At 39.6% G+C, this 11,954-nt stretch overlaps 1 protein-coding gene across 4 annotated transcripts in view; it reads right to left on the bottom strand.

Moving 5' to 3' along the window:
- ccdc134 (coiled-coil domain containing 134) overlaps positions 1–11,954 on the bottom strand; it is a 24,609-nt gene that overhangs the window by 4,566 nt on the left and 8,089 nt on the right. Inside the window, exons 1-5 of one of the 4 annotated variants that reach the window (XM_014012929.1) lie at positions 6,585–6,970; positions 6,048–6,096; positions 1,219–1,350; positions 989–1,110; positions 426–510 (exon numbers count right to left, since the gene is read on the bottom strand). In XM_014012929.1, the coding sequence (XP_013868383.1) occupies positions 426–510; positions 989–1,110; positions 1,219–1,321 (310 nt within the window). In that variant the 5' untranslated portion in view covers positions 1,322–1,350; positions 6,048–6,096; positions 6,585–6,970. Of the gene's footprint in view, positions 1–425; positions 511–988; positions 1,111–1,218; positions 1,355–6,047; positions 6,097–6,584; positions 7,099–11,954 lie in introns of those variants that run through there. The other 3 variants (XM_014012927.1, XM_014012928.1, XM_014012930.1) reach the window with 3 other exon arrangements.

Raw genomic sequence — 11,954 nt, 5'->3', positions numbered from 1 at the left:
CTCCTAAATCACTCGTACGCACAACTTAAGAACAAATCTGTTCGTACAAACGGTTCTTGCATGAGGCCCATTGATCCTAAAACAAAACAAACAAAAAAGGAAAGAATCAAAGAGTTGGTATGCTGTTTGGTTTTCTCCAACTTTCAAGATATCTCTGATTTGACTAGTCAACTCATATATCTGATATCTACAAATACTTTTAAGATCTCTTGAATTGGAGCCTCCACACAACTAAATGGTAAATCTGACTTCATTTATGGTAGTCAGAATATAATTAGGGATATCTTAATTCACGAATATGTCTAGTCAAACCAAATTCAGATATTTGGAATGTACTGTAGGTGTGGTGAAGGCAATTTTATGTTAAAATGGCCTGCCATAAGGGCACCAAAACAACTTCTGAGGAGTAAAAAAGCCAGTCAGACCTTCTTTAATCTTATCATCCATGGGGAAGGGGTCATCGGGCCGCATGTTGGCCGCCACCAAGATTTGTCTCGAGTCTTCCAACACCTTTAGAAAAACATAAAAGAACAGAGCTTCATATTCAGGCATGCTTTTAAGACTCTGCTTAAATGACCAAAAAAAAWAAAAAAAGTTAAATCCACAATCACATGATGAACTTTGCAGGTTTGAACTTGCGGTGCTGCTTTGAGTTAACACTAAATGTTCCCATCATAATGTTTTACACTCCACTTTACACCTGCAGGCATCAACTGAGATTACAGTCAGTTGGAAATCAGTGAAGAGCCCCACGCTCATAAAAACACACAGAAGTGCTGACATGGTGTTGTTCAGCCTCTGAAGGTTGCCTGTGCTCCATGTCCTTGTGTCGCTCACAGCTCATGTAAATCAAAGCTAACAGAGTAACAAGAACCTGGATATTCTTGTCTTGCCCTTCTGGAGACATAAAGCCTGAACTCTGAGGTCTGTTTTCAATGTGTGTGACGTTACACACACACACACACACACACACACACACACACTGCACCTTAAAAAGCCCTTTGAGCATAATGTCTATGATCTTGTACTGCTGGTTGATGTCGTTCAGCTCGACAAGATTCTTCAAAGCATTCAGCTGGTCTTTCCTCTTGGTCTCAAACAGCCGCTTGTCTGACAAGAGGAGGTCAGGAAGAAACAACACTGTAACACACACACACACACACACACACACACACACACACACTGCATCAGCTCAGACGTCTGACAGCAGAAGGATACAGATCTCCAGGTTGGAGTCGTGTCGTGGTCTCTGCGTGTCGGAGTCTGCCGAGCTGAGGGAGGCAGATGCCAGGGCCAGGATCACAGCGCTCACAGTCCACATGGTCACCAGGGGGCAGCAGAGAGGCACTCCTAGGAACCAATGGAGAACATGCAATGAGTCTTAAAAACAATAAAAATTAAATGGTKCAACATTAAACATCCTCTATTCTAAAAGGTTTGTAGATGTAGGTCGTATCAACCTGGTCGTGCTCAGTAATTTATTTAATTTGACTCGTTTTCTTGTCGAAGATATTTCATCTCAAAAGGTTCTTTAGTTCTACTGACCATTGGTCATGTGATTTAAGGTGCAAACATGTTGAAAATACATAAGAAGAAAATTTAAGGCTGCACTGTAAGTGCTATAAAAGTGATGCCTGAGGCCAACCCCTCTCTTTGATGATATTTTTTCTAGTTTTGGCCAAGATGGATTCCTTCACGCCTGGCTAAAATCAGATTTAAGAGTGTAAATGGCTCTACAGAGGTGTGAGAGCCAGGAGAGCCGGTGGAAGATGGAGCGGGCCATTTCAATTTTGAAGATAAGGGAAAAAGACTCTCTCAGGACAGTTATATCCAGATTCTGGACAGAAAAATGAAGTGTTAAGGAGACAAATAAAAGAAGCTTTCTGTGTCAAACTAGAAAAAAATAAAATTAAACTGAAAACATATGATGCAACAAATCTTATACCTTAAATAAAAGTCCCTGCATCGTTTCTATTTAAAAAAATCTATACTTACCGATTTATCATTAACCATTTTCAACATCCAAGCACAAATATTTTCAGTAAATTTAGAGAAAAGGTTTAAATAGTGCTCAAGGTTTTAGTATTTTTATGCTCCTAAAATAGCAATTTATAAAACCAGGCACACTGTATTCAAAGAAAGATGACACAAAAACACTTAAAGTCAACCTTGAAACTAGGTTTCTGTAATCACAGTATTCATGTAATAAGATGTGATAACCTGACCTGTAATTCTCATGTTTCATGCTGTGTTCGCAACAAGTGGTTTGCAGTTAAACAGCCTGTTTTTAAAGATATCTCACAAAGTGTTTCACAWMGTGTTTCACATYGTGTTTCACATCGTGTTTAACCAGTGGTGGGYACAGCTAACCAAAAATCGTAGCTCCGCTAACGCTACACCGGTAAGATGACTGTAACTTAGTCTGTCACACATCTTCATCTCCTTTCAGGTGGGACGGACGCAAACCTGTTGTCAGTTTTCTATTGGTTTCATTTGAAGGTGGGTGCGATTCAAACCAGCCAATGCAAACCAGAGACATAACTCAGTCTAACTTGTGAAACTTCCAGTTKACCCCTTTCAAAATTAAAGCGTATTTTTAGAAACGCCTTTTGAAGTTGATCAAATAAATATTTTGTATACAGTCATTTTATTTGTTATTTAAATATTGTCAAATATAATTTTATTCATTGTTGACACTTTTAAAGTTTAGCTGCTAAAGATGCTACACGCCACACACACCCTGACACACACAGCACTGCTTCTTAGAGGGAATAGTTTTTATTTAAGATAAATGGCATAAAAATAGAAATGTTACACTTGTGAATTTTTTAGTGGACTTAAAATTAGCTGAACCTAATTGGTTAAAAAAGGCTAAACTGCTGAATGAGAACCTAGTTCCGCTATTAGCGGATTAGCATAAGCCCACCACTGTTTAACATTCATACATGTAAGCTGCTAAAACTCCTCACAGTTATTTGAAGTTTTAATCTATTTTACATAAAGAACACGGGAAGCGTTGTCAGATAAGTTTTTTCTTAAAATATAAAATAAAAGGAAAGAGTCAGGCAGTCCAAACTCTGTCAGGAGTGTAAGGAATGCAGCGAAGATTCAGCACCAAACCGTCTCAGGTCAGTGCAATGATGCAGGTGAATGAAACAGGTGCGACAGGTGGATCAGCGAGTTCAACAACAGAAGGTGTGTTTGTTCTAACGGCCGTTTAACAAACCCTGAAACTGCCAGCTAGACAATAAATCTCCCTCATTGTCTGAACTGAATCCAAAATGTTATTAAATAAAAAGGAGGTTACAGAATCCCACCCGTTTCTCCTGTGACTCGTGTGAATCTGCGACAGAGACGCTGGGGATACATGGTGAATATGGAGAAACAGGGGCAGACTCCATATGTTCATTTTAACACACATCTGACGTCTGGCACTGGTTTAAACCCCTGGAGGAACCTTTAAAAAAAATCTCTGTCCCAGACTCCTCTCCTGAATCTTCCCTCACATCTCTGTCGAAAGCAGCGCTCCGTAACGGTTTCATTTCTCCCCCTTTTTCCCTCTGAGCTTTTCTCTTTTTAATACATCTGAATGAGATGGATAAAAAGCGCGAGATGAATACAAAAGCTAAATATAGAAACTAATAAAAGTTGCTGAAGCCCCCTCTTTTTTTTTTTATCCCAGCTCACATTAGCAGTGAGTAACTGAAGGGAGGGGCCGAAACAACTGTGATGAAGAGCCACGGGATATAACTCACATAATCCATGCATAATTTAGCAGGAGCTCTGCTGATGGGACTATCGAAGGATGGAGGGGGGGTTGAACGGAGGGAAGCCAGAGGTGACAGGAAGGGGCGTTTAGCAGTTTTTAATGGGGTGTGTGGGACGGAGCGCTGAGTCGTGGTGATAAAACTGGAGGAGACAGAGAGAGGATAATGAGCACAAAGAACTTGATTTCTGAGCTAAGTGAATTAATCTTTGCTAGCTTGTTCTTGACTTTTTTTTGAAGGACTAGGAAGTGAGCAAATGTCTTAGGATGTGAATGTTAATTTAGACTGAGTGGTTCTTCCTCAAGTGTCTCACTCGAGTCTGATGAGGGAACATCTCTTTAGGGTGCCGATAACGCAGATRAACAGCAATCGTTTCAACCTTAAAGCTCAGCTTGTTAAAAGATGTAATCCTAACAGCAGCTCCACACATTTATTCCTAGAAATGCACCTTAAAACAATTCCATTTTAATATTTTTAATCCCCCCCCCCCCAAGGTGATCCGTCTTCGCTATCTGAGAATAAATCTGCAAGACGAGTCCTTCTTACMGACTCAGCAGAAACAAGTGTTCTTAAGGACAGCTGAGCAAAGACAATTGCCCATTTTGGAGATCATTTTGTGGACGGCTTCCAAGCTTTCTGAGAAACCTTCCACAAAAATGCCCTTAAGTGCCGGTGGAAAGYAACAACGTATCTGCAAATCAGGCGAGGACGGAGAGGCCGCGGCTCTCCTGCGAGGATTTACAAGCCAACAGGACATGAAGCTCTGCCAGATATTTGAAGTAAAAAAAAAAAAAAAGCAGAAGTTATTGTCACTGGCTCAGTTTAACACAGTCAACACACACAGTGGGCTTCCAGCAGCTGCCAGCGCTCCTCTGCAAGGGCAAAGAGCTGAGGCTTTAATAAGTAGTGTAAGAAGGGCATTACCAGCAGATCAATCATTTCTAATGTGGCGTGGGCAGCGCAGATATTAGAGTCCAAACGCAACCATTAGCTGTAAGCAGGAAACTCTAATTACACAGGATGAGAGTTTTACAACACTGGAGCCATTAGAAATATCCAATAATGGAGGAATCGCATCCATTGGAGCCGAAATTAACGCCGGAGGATGGCTTGTCAGCGTGCCAGATTAAAATGATCTCACGTTTGGAAATAATGAACTGGATTAGAGGTATTGTTGTCATTTCCAAGGTCATCTGGTCATCTGGGATTAGATTAGCCACAAAAACATAATCAGCTGTAGACAAAGAGTATTTCGCTGAAGTTTCATTAAAATCTGCGCAGAGGTTCATGAATCATTCCACGTGTCCTTTGAAACCTATTTTTCTTAAAGAGAAATTTAATTTTTATCTGATTAATTTGTGACTTAAAAGGAGACATCAAACAATATCCACTTTTTTATTCTTTAAATACATTTTGTTGCGTACTTGGCGTCTCTAGGAGTGCAGAAGTTAAAGTTAGTTTGTAATGGAGATGCAACGTTTCTGAGCTGCTATATAGTCGTAAACTTGTCTATCAAACTAGAATGGACCGGTCTGGAGGCTGGAAGGGGGGTGGCGGGGTGTGAAGAGTTTCGCTTGGATTTAAAGAKGCAGCCTCAAAATGAGTTGATCTGAGAAACACCTCAAAAGTTTTGAAAAGAGGGGCTTGTGGAGCTACAAAAAGGAGAAATTCATTCCAAAGCATTGTAGTTCCACTTTATATAGACCCCAACTGTAGGATTTAAATATGAAAAGGAAGGATTTAAAAGCAGGATATGTCTCCTTTAAGTTGTAAAACAGGACATATTCTTCCCTTTCAGACAATCTGTCACCATCAGGGYGGTATTAAGATTTAGTAGAGCCTGAGCTGGTGAGGTGCACTTGGCCGTGTGCTGTAAATGTAAATGAGAAATGGCTCYCGGCTGACCTGTCTGGTAATATAAAGGTTATTCTAATGTGGGGGACTAAAGGGAGCGGAAAGCTTGCTTAAGTCGTGTAAGCAGCGCATAAATCTGTCGGCAGAGGATTTTTTCCCCCCACTCTGCCAACAACAATCTCTTGGGGCAGAAAAGGCYGAAGTTTGGGCTTCTTGAGTGGGACGAGCAGGTTTCAGCTTTGTCAGAGGGGGTGGTGGGAGCTAAGCTGCCGTGTCTAATGAGCCTGTGAGGGTTCCTCTGCTCTGAGCCTGTTGGAAGGAGCGTGTTCTGGATCTGAGTGATACTCCACTGTCCAGTTTCTTTTTCCCCAGCACAAATCAGAGAGCAGTCAGAGAGGATTGAGGGAGTGTTTAGCAGCCCCTCACATCACATCCATCTGAAGAGCGGAGCCTTGAGGTGAACACAGCTCAGATCCTGGAGAGGATGGGAAAACAAAGATGCCCATCAGAGATGTGCAGCAGGAGTGGATCCTGTTCTCCCTCAGGCGGTGAGCCTGCTGTGGGAGGATTCAGGTTCAAGGACTCACACTTCATCTCTCTCTCTCTCTCTCTGCTTGCATCCACACTCTCTCTTTCTGTGCCATCAATCATGCAAAAGCAAATTCACGGACATGCGTAATGGTGATCTCTGGATAAAGACTGTCACGCGGATCATTAATTACAGATTGCTTAATTGATCGCTTCCCCSCGCCGACCCGGGGTTCTACATCTAGTCATGTCTGCACAAATTAATGTTGATCAGTTTACAATTTACACGTTAAATTGTTTTGTAAGATAGTACTTTAAAACAATACGTAACTCAAAGAGGACTTCATAGTTGTTCTTTTTTTAAGTCCCCGATCAGATCAGGAAGAGAGGATCAATCCCTGGACATTACAGCCACACAAGTCGAGCTTCACTCACCCAGCAGCAGCAGCAAACAGCGATTAGCAGGCAGCGTTGGCTCCGGAGCACTTTAACCTTCTTTATCCCCGGTCAGAATGGGGGGGGAATAAAAATAAATTTAAAAAAGTCGAGTCAGGCGGGTTTTTCTTCCCCCTCTCGATCTTCAGGTGACAGCAGCGGGGCGGTCGGATCATTTACATGCGGCTCTCGATGCTCCACTCCACCAGCGCCACGATCGCACCGGCTGGCTTGATATGGACGAATGACAGCGCTGAAGAAGGCGGAGGACGACGACGTGCTCGTTTCCGCACGGACCGTTTAGGGCGACGCACCGGCGTAGTCTCGCAGTTTCCTTCTGCCCTCTAATAAAATGGTTTCTCAGTGAGCCACGTCAAATGTGTTTTCAGTAAAATCATTGTTAAACATTTTCAAACGAGTAGATGCTAGAGTGACATTTATCACGCGGAAACGAAAGGCGGGCTATGCGCATGTGTCTGTTAGCAAAATATCTCATGAAACACTGGACCGATATCAGGGGAACACCGGAAGTAGTCATTAGGGTATTTTTATGTACTGTTTACATTTGGTTTTATCCTTGATGACCACCTCAGCTAATCAAGTTTAGCCAACACAAAAATAGCTAAAACCTAGTCACTTTTGAGCTAAATATGTGGACGTATATATGAGTCATCTCCAGCTAGTAAAGTGCCTCAAAATGATACTTGAGTAAAAGTACAAGCATCTAAAATGACTTTAGTAAAAGTTAAAGGCTTCTCTAAGACTATTACTTGAGTTAACGTCTTAAAGTATCTGATTTTTTTGTACCTAAGTATCAAAAGCCAACATACTTAAATATTAAAAGTAAAGACAAGTACTTAGATTTTCCAAAATGACATTTTTTGGGAGGTGTAAATGAGACATGTTGACCTGTCTGGTAACATAATATATGGTGAATTCCCTAAAAACATTTTTCTGAAGACCAGAATGGTTATAATGTATTAATACGTTAACTTTGAACATTTTAGGATCTGCCATGTCCTGCTGGCTGGAGATTTGTGTCGTGATATCATAAAAAACCAACAGGACGTCAGCAGGATTTATACTTCTCATTCAACCACAATTAAATCAACTCTTATCTGGGAGGTTTGACATATRTTGATAGTGTTTTAACAAGCCATAGTGAAAACAAACCAACACAAAATTGGAGTTACAACTTTCTTACATTATTTYGACATTACTTCTTACATTTACATTAAGAGAGAGCTGTTATCTTAAGGAAATAGAAATGTTTGYGAAACCCTGGTTTCATACGAGCCTGAAGGAGCGATCYACTTTAATCCAGGGAATAAGATTATGGAAGAGCATGGAAAATGAATTTAAAAATGGCAGATTCTTGTATATATTGAAGAGAATGAAAAAAATGAGTATTCTGGAGAAATATAAGTGAATTCATGCTAATTGTTTTTTGAGTTGTCTTTTTTTAAATTTTTTAATTCATTTTTAAATGTTTTAAGTTGTTTTAATTTTTGTTGTATTTTTACTTTTCTTTTGAACACATTTTGGGTATAAAAAAGGGGAGAATATTATAAGATATTCTTATGCAGCCTTTCATTTTATTTTATTTTATTGCATGTTTTTTTGTACTTTGTTAATCTGTGTTACAAATGAAATGAATGAACTACTACTACTACTACATTTGTTTTAATTGTAAGTAGAAAGTACAGATTGTATGAAAATGTAAGAAGTAGAAGTGAAATGTTGACTAAAAAATCTCTATATAAATGAGTACAATTCAAGTTAATTATACAGATACTGAGCAATGAAACTAACTGCTGAAGTCAAACTTGTCAGTAAAATAGCTCATGAATCACAGAACAGGTTTTATTAAAGTCACAGTTGTGTCATTACAAGTGATGAGACGAGTCATTCACTACATGTTCCCAGAACTGACAGATTTTGTTTTCAACACWGAGCCAAAATGGCTCCATCTTTTCTCAGCATCAGATTATCTGTTTAAAGCTGACACGAAAGGAATGAGATGTACATTCTTTAAAGAAAGGCTAGGGTTTTACTTTTTATCTGCTGCGTACTCAGAGATTTTCAAACTTAACTGCAAGTTTGCTACATGAACAACCATGTGTGAAAAATGAACCAGTGAATTAATAAGACATTAACATTTGTTTCCAACTGCTCCAGTAAATAAACAATATACTATCCTCCTTGAAGATCTAACAAACAAACATCAGGAGTGAATACACAGATGCTCCTTGGAAGAAGGGCCACCAAGGACACTTGAACTCATCACTGACATGCTGACTCTCTCAGGAACACCAGCAACAGCTGCTCCTTTTGGCAGCAGAGTCTTCCTCCCCTCACAGTCAATGTCAAACACACTTTTCTCTAACACAGCTTCAAATGCGAGCTTCCGTCATCAGAGGACTCTGATGCTTTAACATGAGATGTGCTGAGGAACAGAAACAACCGAGAACAAGTGTCAGGCACATGGATTAATGGTTTCTAAAGGAACCGCATCATTTCAAAGTGAAGTCAGATAAACAGATGGACACTCCTCCAACATGTCTGAAGACGATCAGTAAGGAACAATAAAGACAACTCTCAAAGATAATCTGTGTGAATTAGGCTTTGATTTACGATAAATTATAAATGCAAATACTGAAACAAACAATAGCTTTAATCACAAATCATAGAGGGTTTATGGGAGTTACATTTTTACTGACCTTATTCTATCAGGACAAACATGTTTTAACTCGTAAATATAATTAATACTAAAAGTAAATTAGTGTTTGGCAGATTATTTCTTTGTTGTAACAATGCCTCTTGGTGTTAAATCTTATAGTGGTCACCTGACTGGCAGCACCTGAATGTACCAGAAGCTCAGTTTAAAACAAAAACAGCAAAATAAGCTTTTTGGCAGAGAAGATTTGTCAAATTTTCCATGTACACAACCCACATACTCAGCTCTACTGCTTATCCCACAAATGCATGTTCCTTACAAATGTGGCACCATTTAAAATGAGAAATAAAAACTTTCCAACAGTATAAGATTTATTGCCAAGAAGCATTGTTACAACAAGGAAATAATCTACCAAACACTAAATGTCCTTACTTTTTGTACTAAGTATAGATGAAAGTTAAGGAAGTGTCTCACTGAACTGTAACTGCTGCAAGGATGGTTTTAAAGTCTCAAAAATGTCTCAAAACATTTGCAGGGGTTCTGACCCTCTTCAGTTTTTCCCCTTCTATTTTGAACATGCTTCAAATAATCTGGGACAYGTTTTCTCAGTATTGTGGCAGAGGCATCTCAAACTGTCTCAATCCAGCTTCCTAAAGYGACAGAGCTGTATTTTGACAGCCGCAGAAGAGTTCTCCATTATCTGAGATTACAGCTCCCAATGTCCAGATATAAAATCAAAACCAGTTTAAGTGGACTGAGGCAAGGAGAAAGAAGTGCTAAGATGGGCAACAAAACAATGTGCACGGCCAAAAATACAGGTTCGCAACTAGTGTGTGAAAAAGTACTCATAAAATCAGGCTCTGAATTTCAAAAACTGGACACAAAACGTGACCACACGSCTCACTGGTCGCAAATTATTAGAATTCAGTGAGACTCCAATTTTTGTCATTTTGAGTAACAAACCAGTCCCAGCCCAGTGAGAGAACAGGACTGTTTGTGTGTTGGTAAACGTCAGCATGACAAAGTAAAGCTCCTTTTATTACTAATTTTGACTTTGCTCCACACATTACACTGACAGACAACAATTAACTGAAGATAAATGACGTTGAGTTTGTCTTATCTGTTCAAGTATACGTGCACACAGCAAATACTGACTCTGTTTACAATGCCTCTGTACGTCGTGATGTAAAACYATGTGTTTTGTACAGTTCAGAGGTGTGCATGAGTTTGTTTCACATCAGATGATGGATACGCGATGCCGCTGGACAAACTGGTGCTGCAGCTCTCAGCGGTCGTCTGTGGTTGGAGCTCCTCCATCACTCTCCTCGCTCTCAGCTTGAGCTCCTCTGTATGGGGTGAAACACGGCTCTGTATCTGAGTAGAAACAAACATCCTCATTGTCTTATGTAAGCAGGGAGAAAACACCAATAAATGTACATTTAGAAGCTGGAATTGAATATAAAGGAAGAAGAAGAAATGTTCAAAATCAATAAAAGCAAAGATGGGAAGAAAAAAAAGGAGTTTGAATATGTGAGAACCAACATGAGTGAAACTACCTAAACATGTTACATCAGTGGGGTCTAATCCTGGTCCTGGAGGGCTACCATCCTGCAGRTTTTCAAAGTTTCTCTGCTCCAAAACACCTGATTTGAATAAATGAGTGATTAACAGGCCTCTGTAGAACTTGAAGAGGTAATTCAAKCACTGAATCAGGTGTATTGGAGCAGAGAAGTAAGCAAAACATGCAGGACGGTGGCCCTCGAGGACAGGGACTGGACACCCCACAATAAACATAAATATACTGCGAACAAAAAATAAACAAAGCCTAATATCCTCATGATTTTAACTGATTCACAGCAGACAGCAGTTTTATTACATACCTCCACTAAGCAGAGATCTCATACTGTCTTTGATTATGTATACTGTACTATTCTTGCAACACAAATAAAAAATGTTTATTTTACCTGACTGCAGTTAGCAGGAACAAAATATTAAAGCTGCCTTTAAGTGACAGCAGTTCCCCTTAAGCAAGTCTGCTTTAAGGAAACAGATTTTTATATCTAAAAGGTAAAGTTATGAAACTGTTCAGTGGTTTAAAAAAAGCAGCAGGAACAACACTGACGTACAAAATGCACTAAGTGGGAAGAGAACAGCTTGGAGTGCATAAAATCTGGTGTGAAATGAAAACAGTGGAAATACAACCAAACAATTCTGACAGTGAAGATCTTTATGATTTTGGGGAAGCAAACAGTTTTTTTTTTTGATAGGCTAAGTGTGTGGCGAAAACACAGCAAATTCTTCTTCAACAGTTTCTAGAACTGGTTTGTATAAAAACACACACAGACGCTGAAAGACAAGCGTGTGCACATATTTGGGTTAAATTTGCCAACAGCTGAACTTACAATCAAATAAAAAGGATGTTTGTGTGTCTTACTGTATTTATACACAAACACAAAGGCTACAAGATGCAAAAATCACAATGAAACACAACATAGCATCATAAATCTGCCCATAAAGCTGTGAAGTTTATTTTATGTCAGTCTGTAGATTAAAGCAGCAAAGATGATGGAGGAGAAAAAACAGGCTGTGATAGTGAAAAATATGGACTGAATCCAGCTTTGTTTAAAAAAAATACCAGTGCTTTTAAAAACGTGTGTAAACACAATGCATCAGAGCACACACACACACACACA

This window comes from Austrofundulus limnaeus, unplaced genomic scaffold (assembly GCF_001266775.1).
Source record: "Austrofundulus limnaeus strain Quisiro unplaced genomic scaffold, Austrofundulus_limnaeus-1.0 Scaffold96, whole genome shotgun sequence".
In the NCBI taxonomy this organism is placed as follows: Eukaryota; Metazoa; Chordata; class Actinopteri; order Cyprinodontiformes; family Rivulidae; genus Austrofundulus; species Austrofundulus limnaeus.
This window is presented reverse-complemented; position numbering and strand designations above follow the sequence as displayed.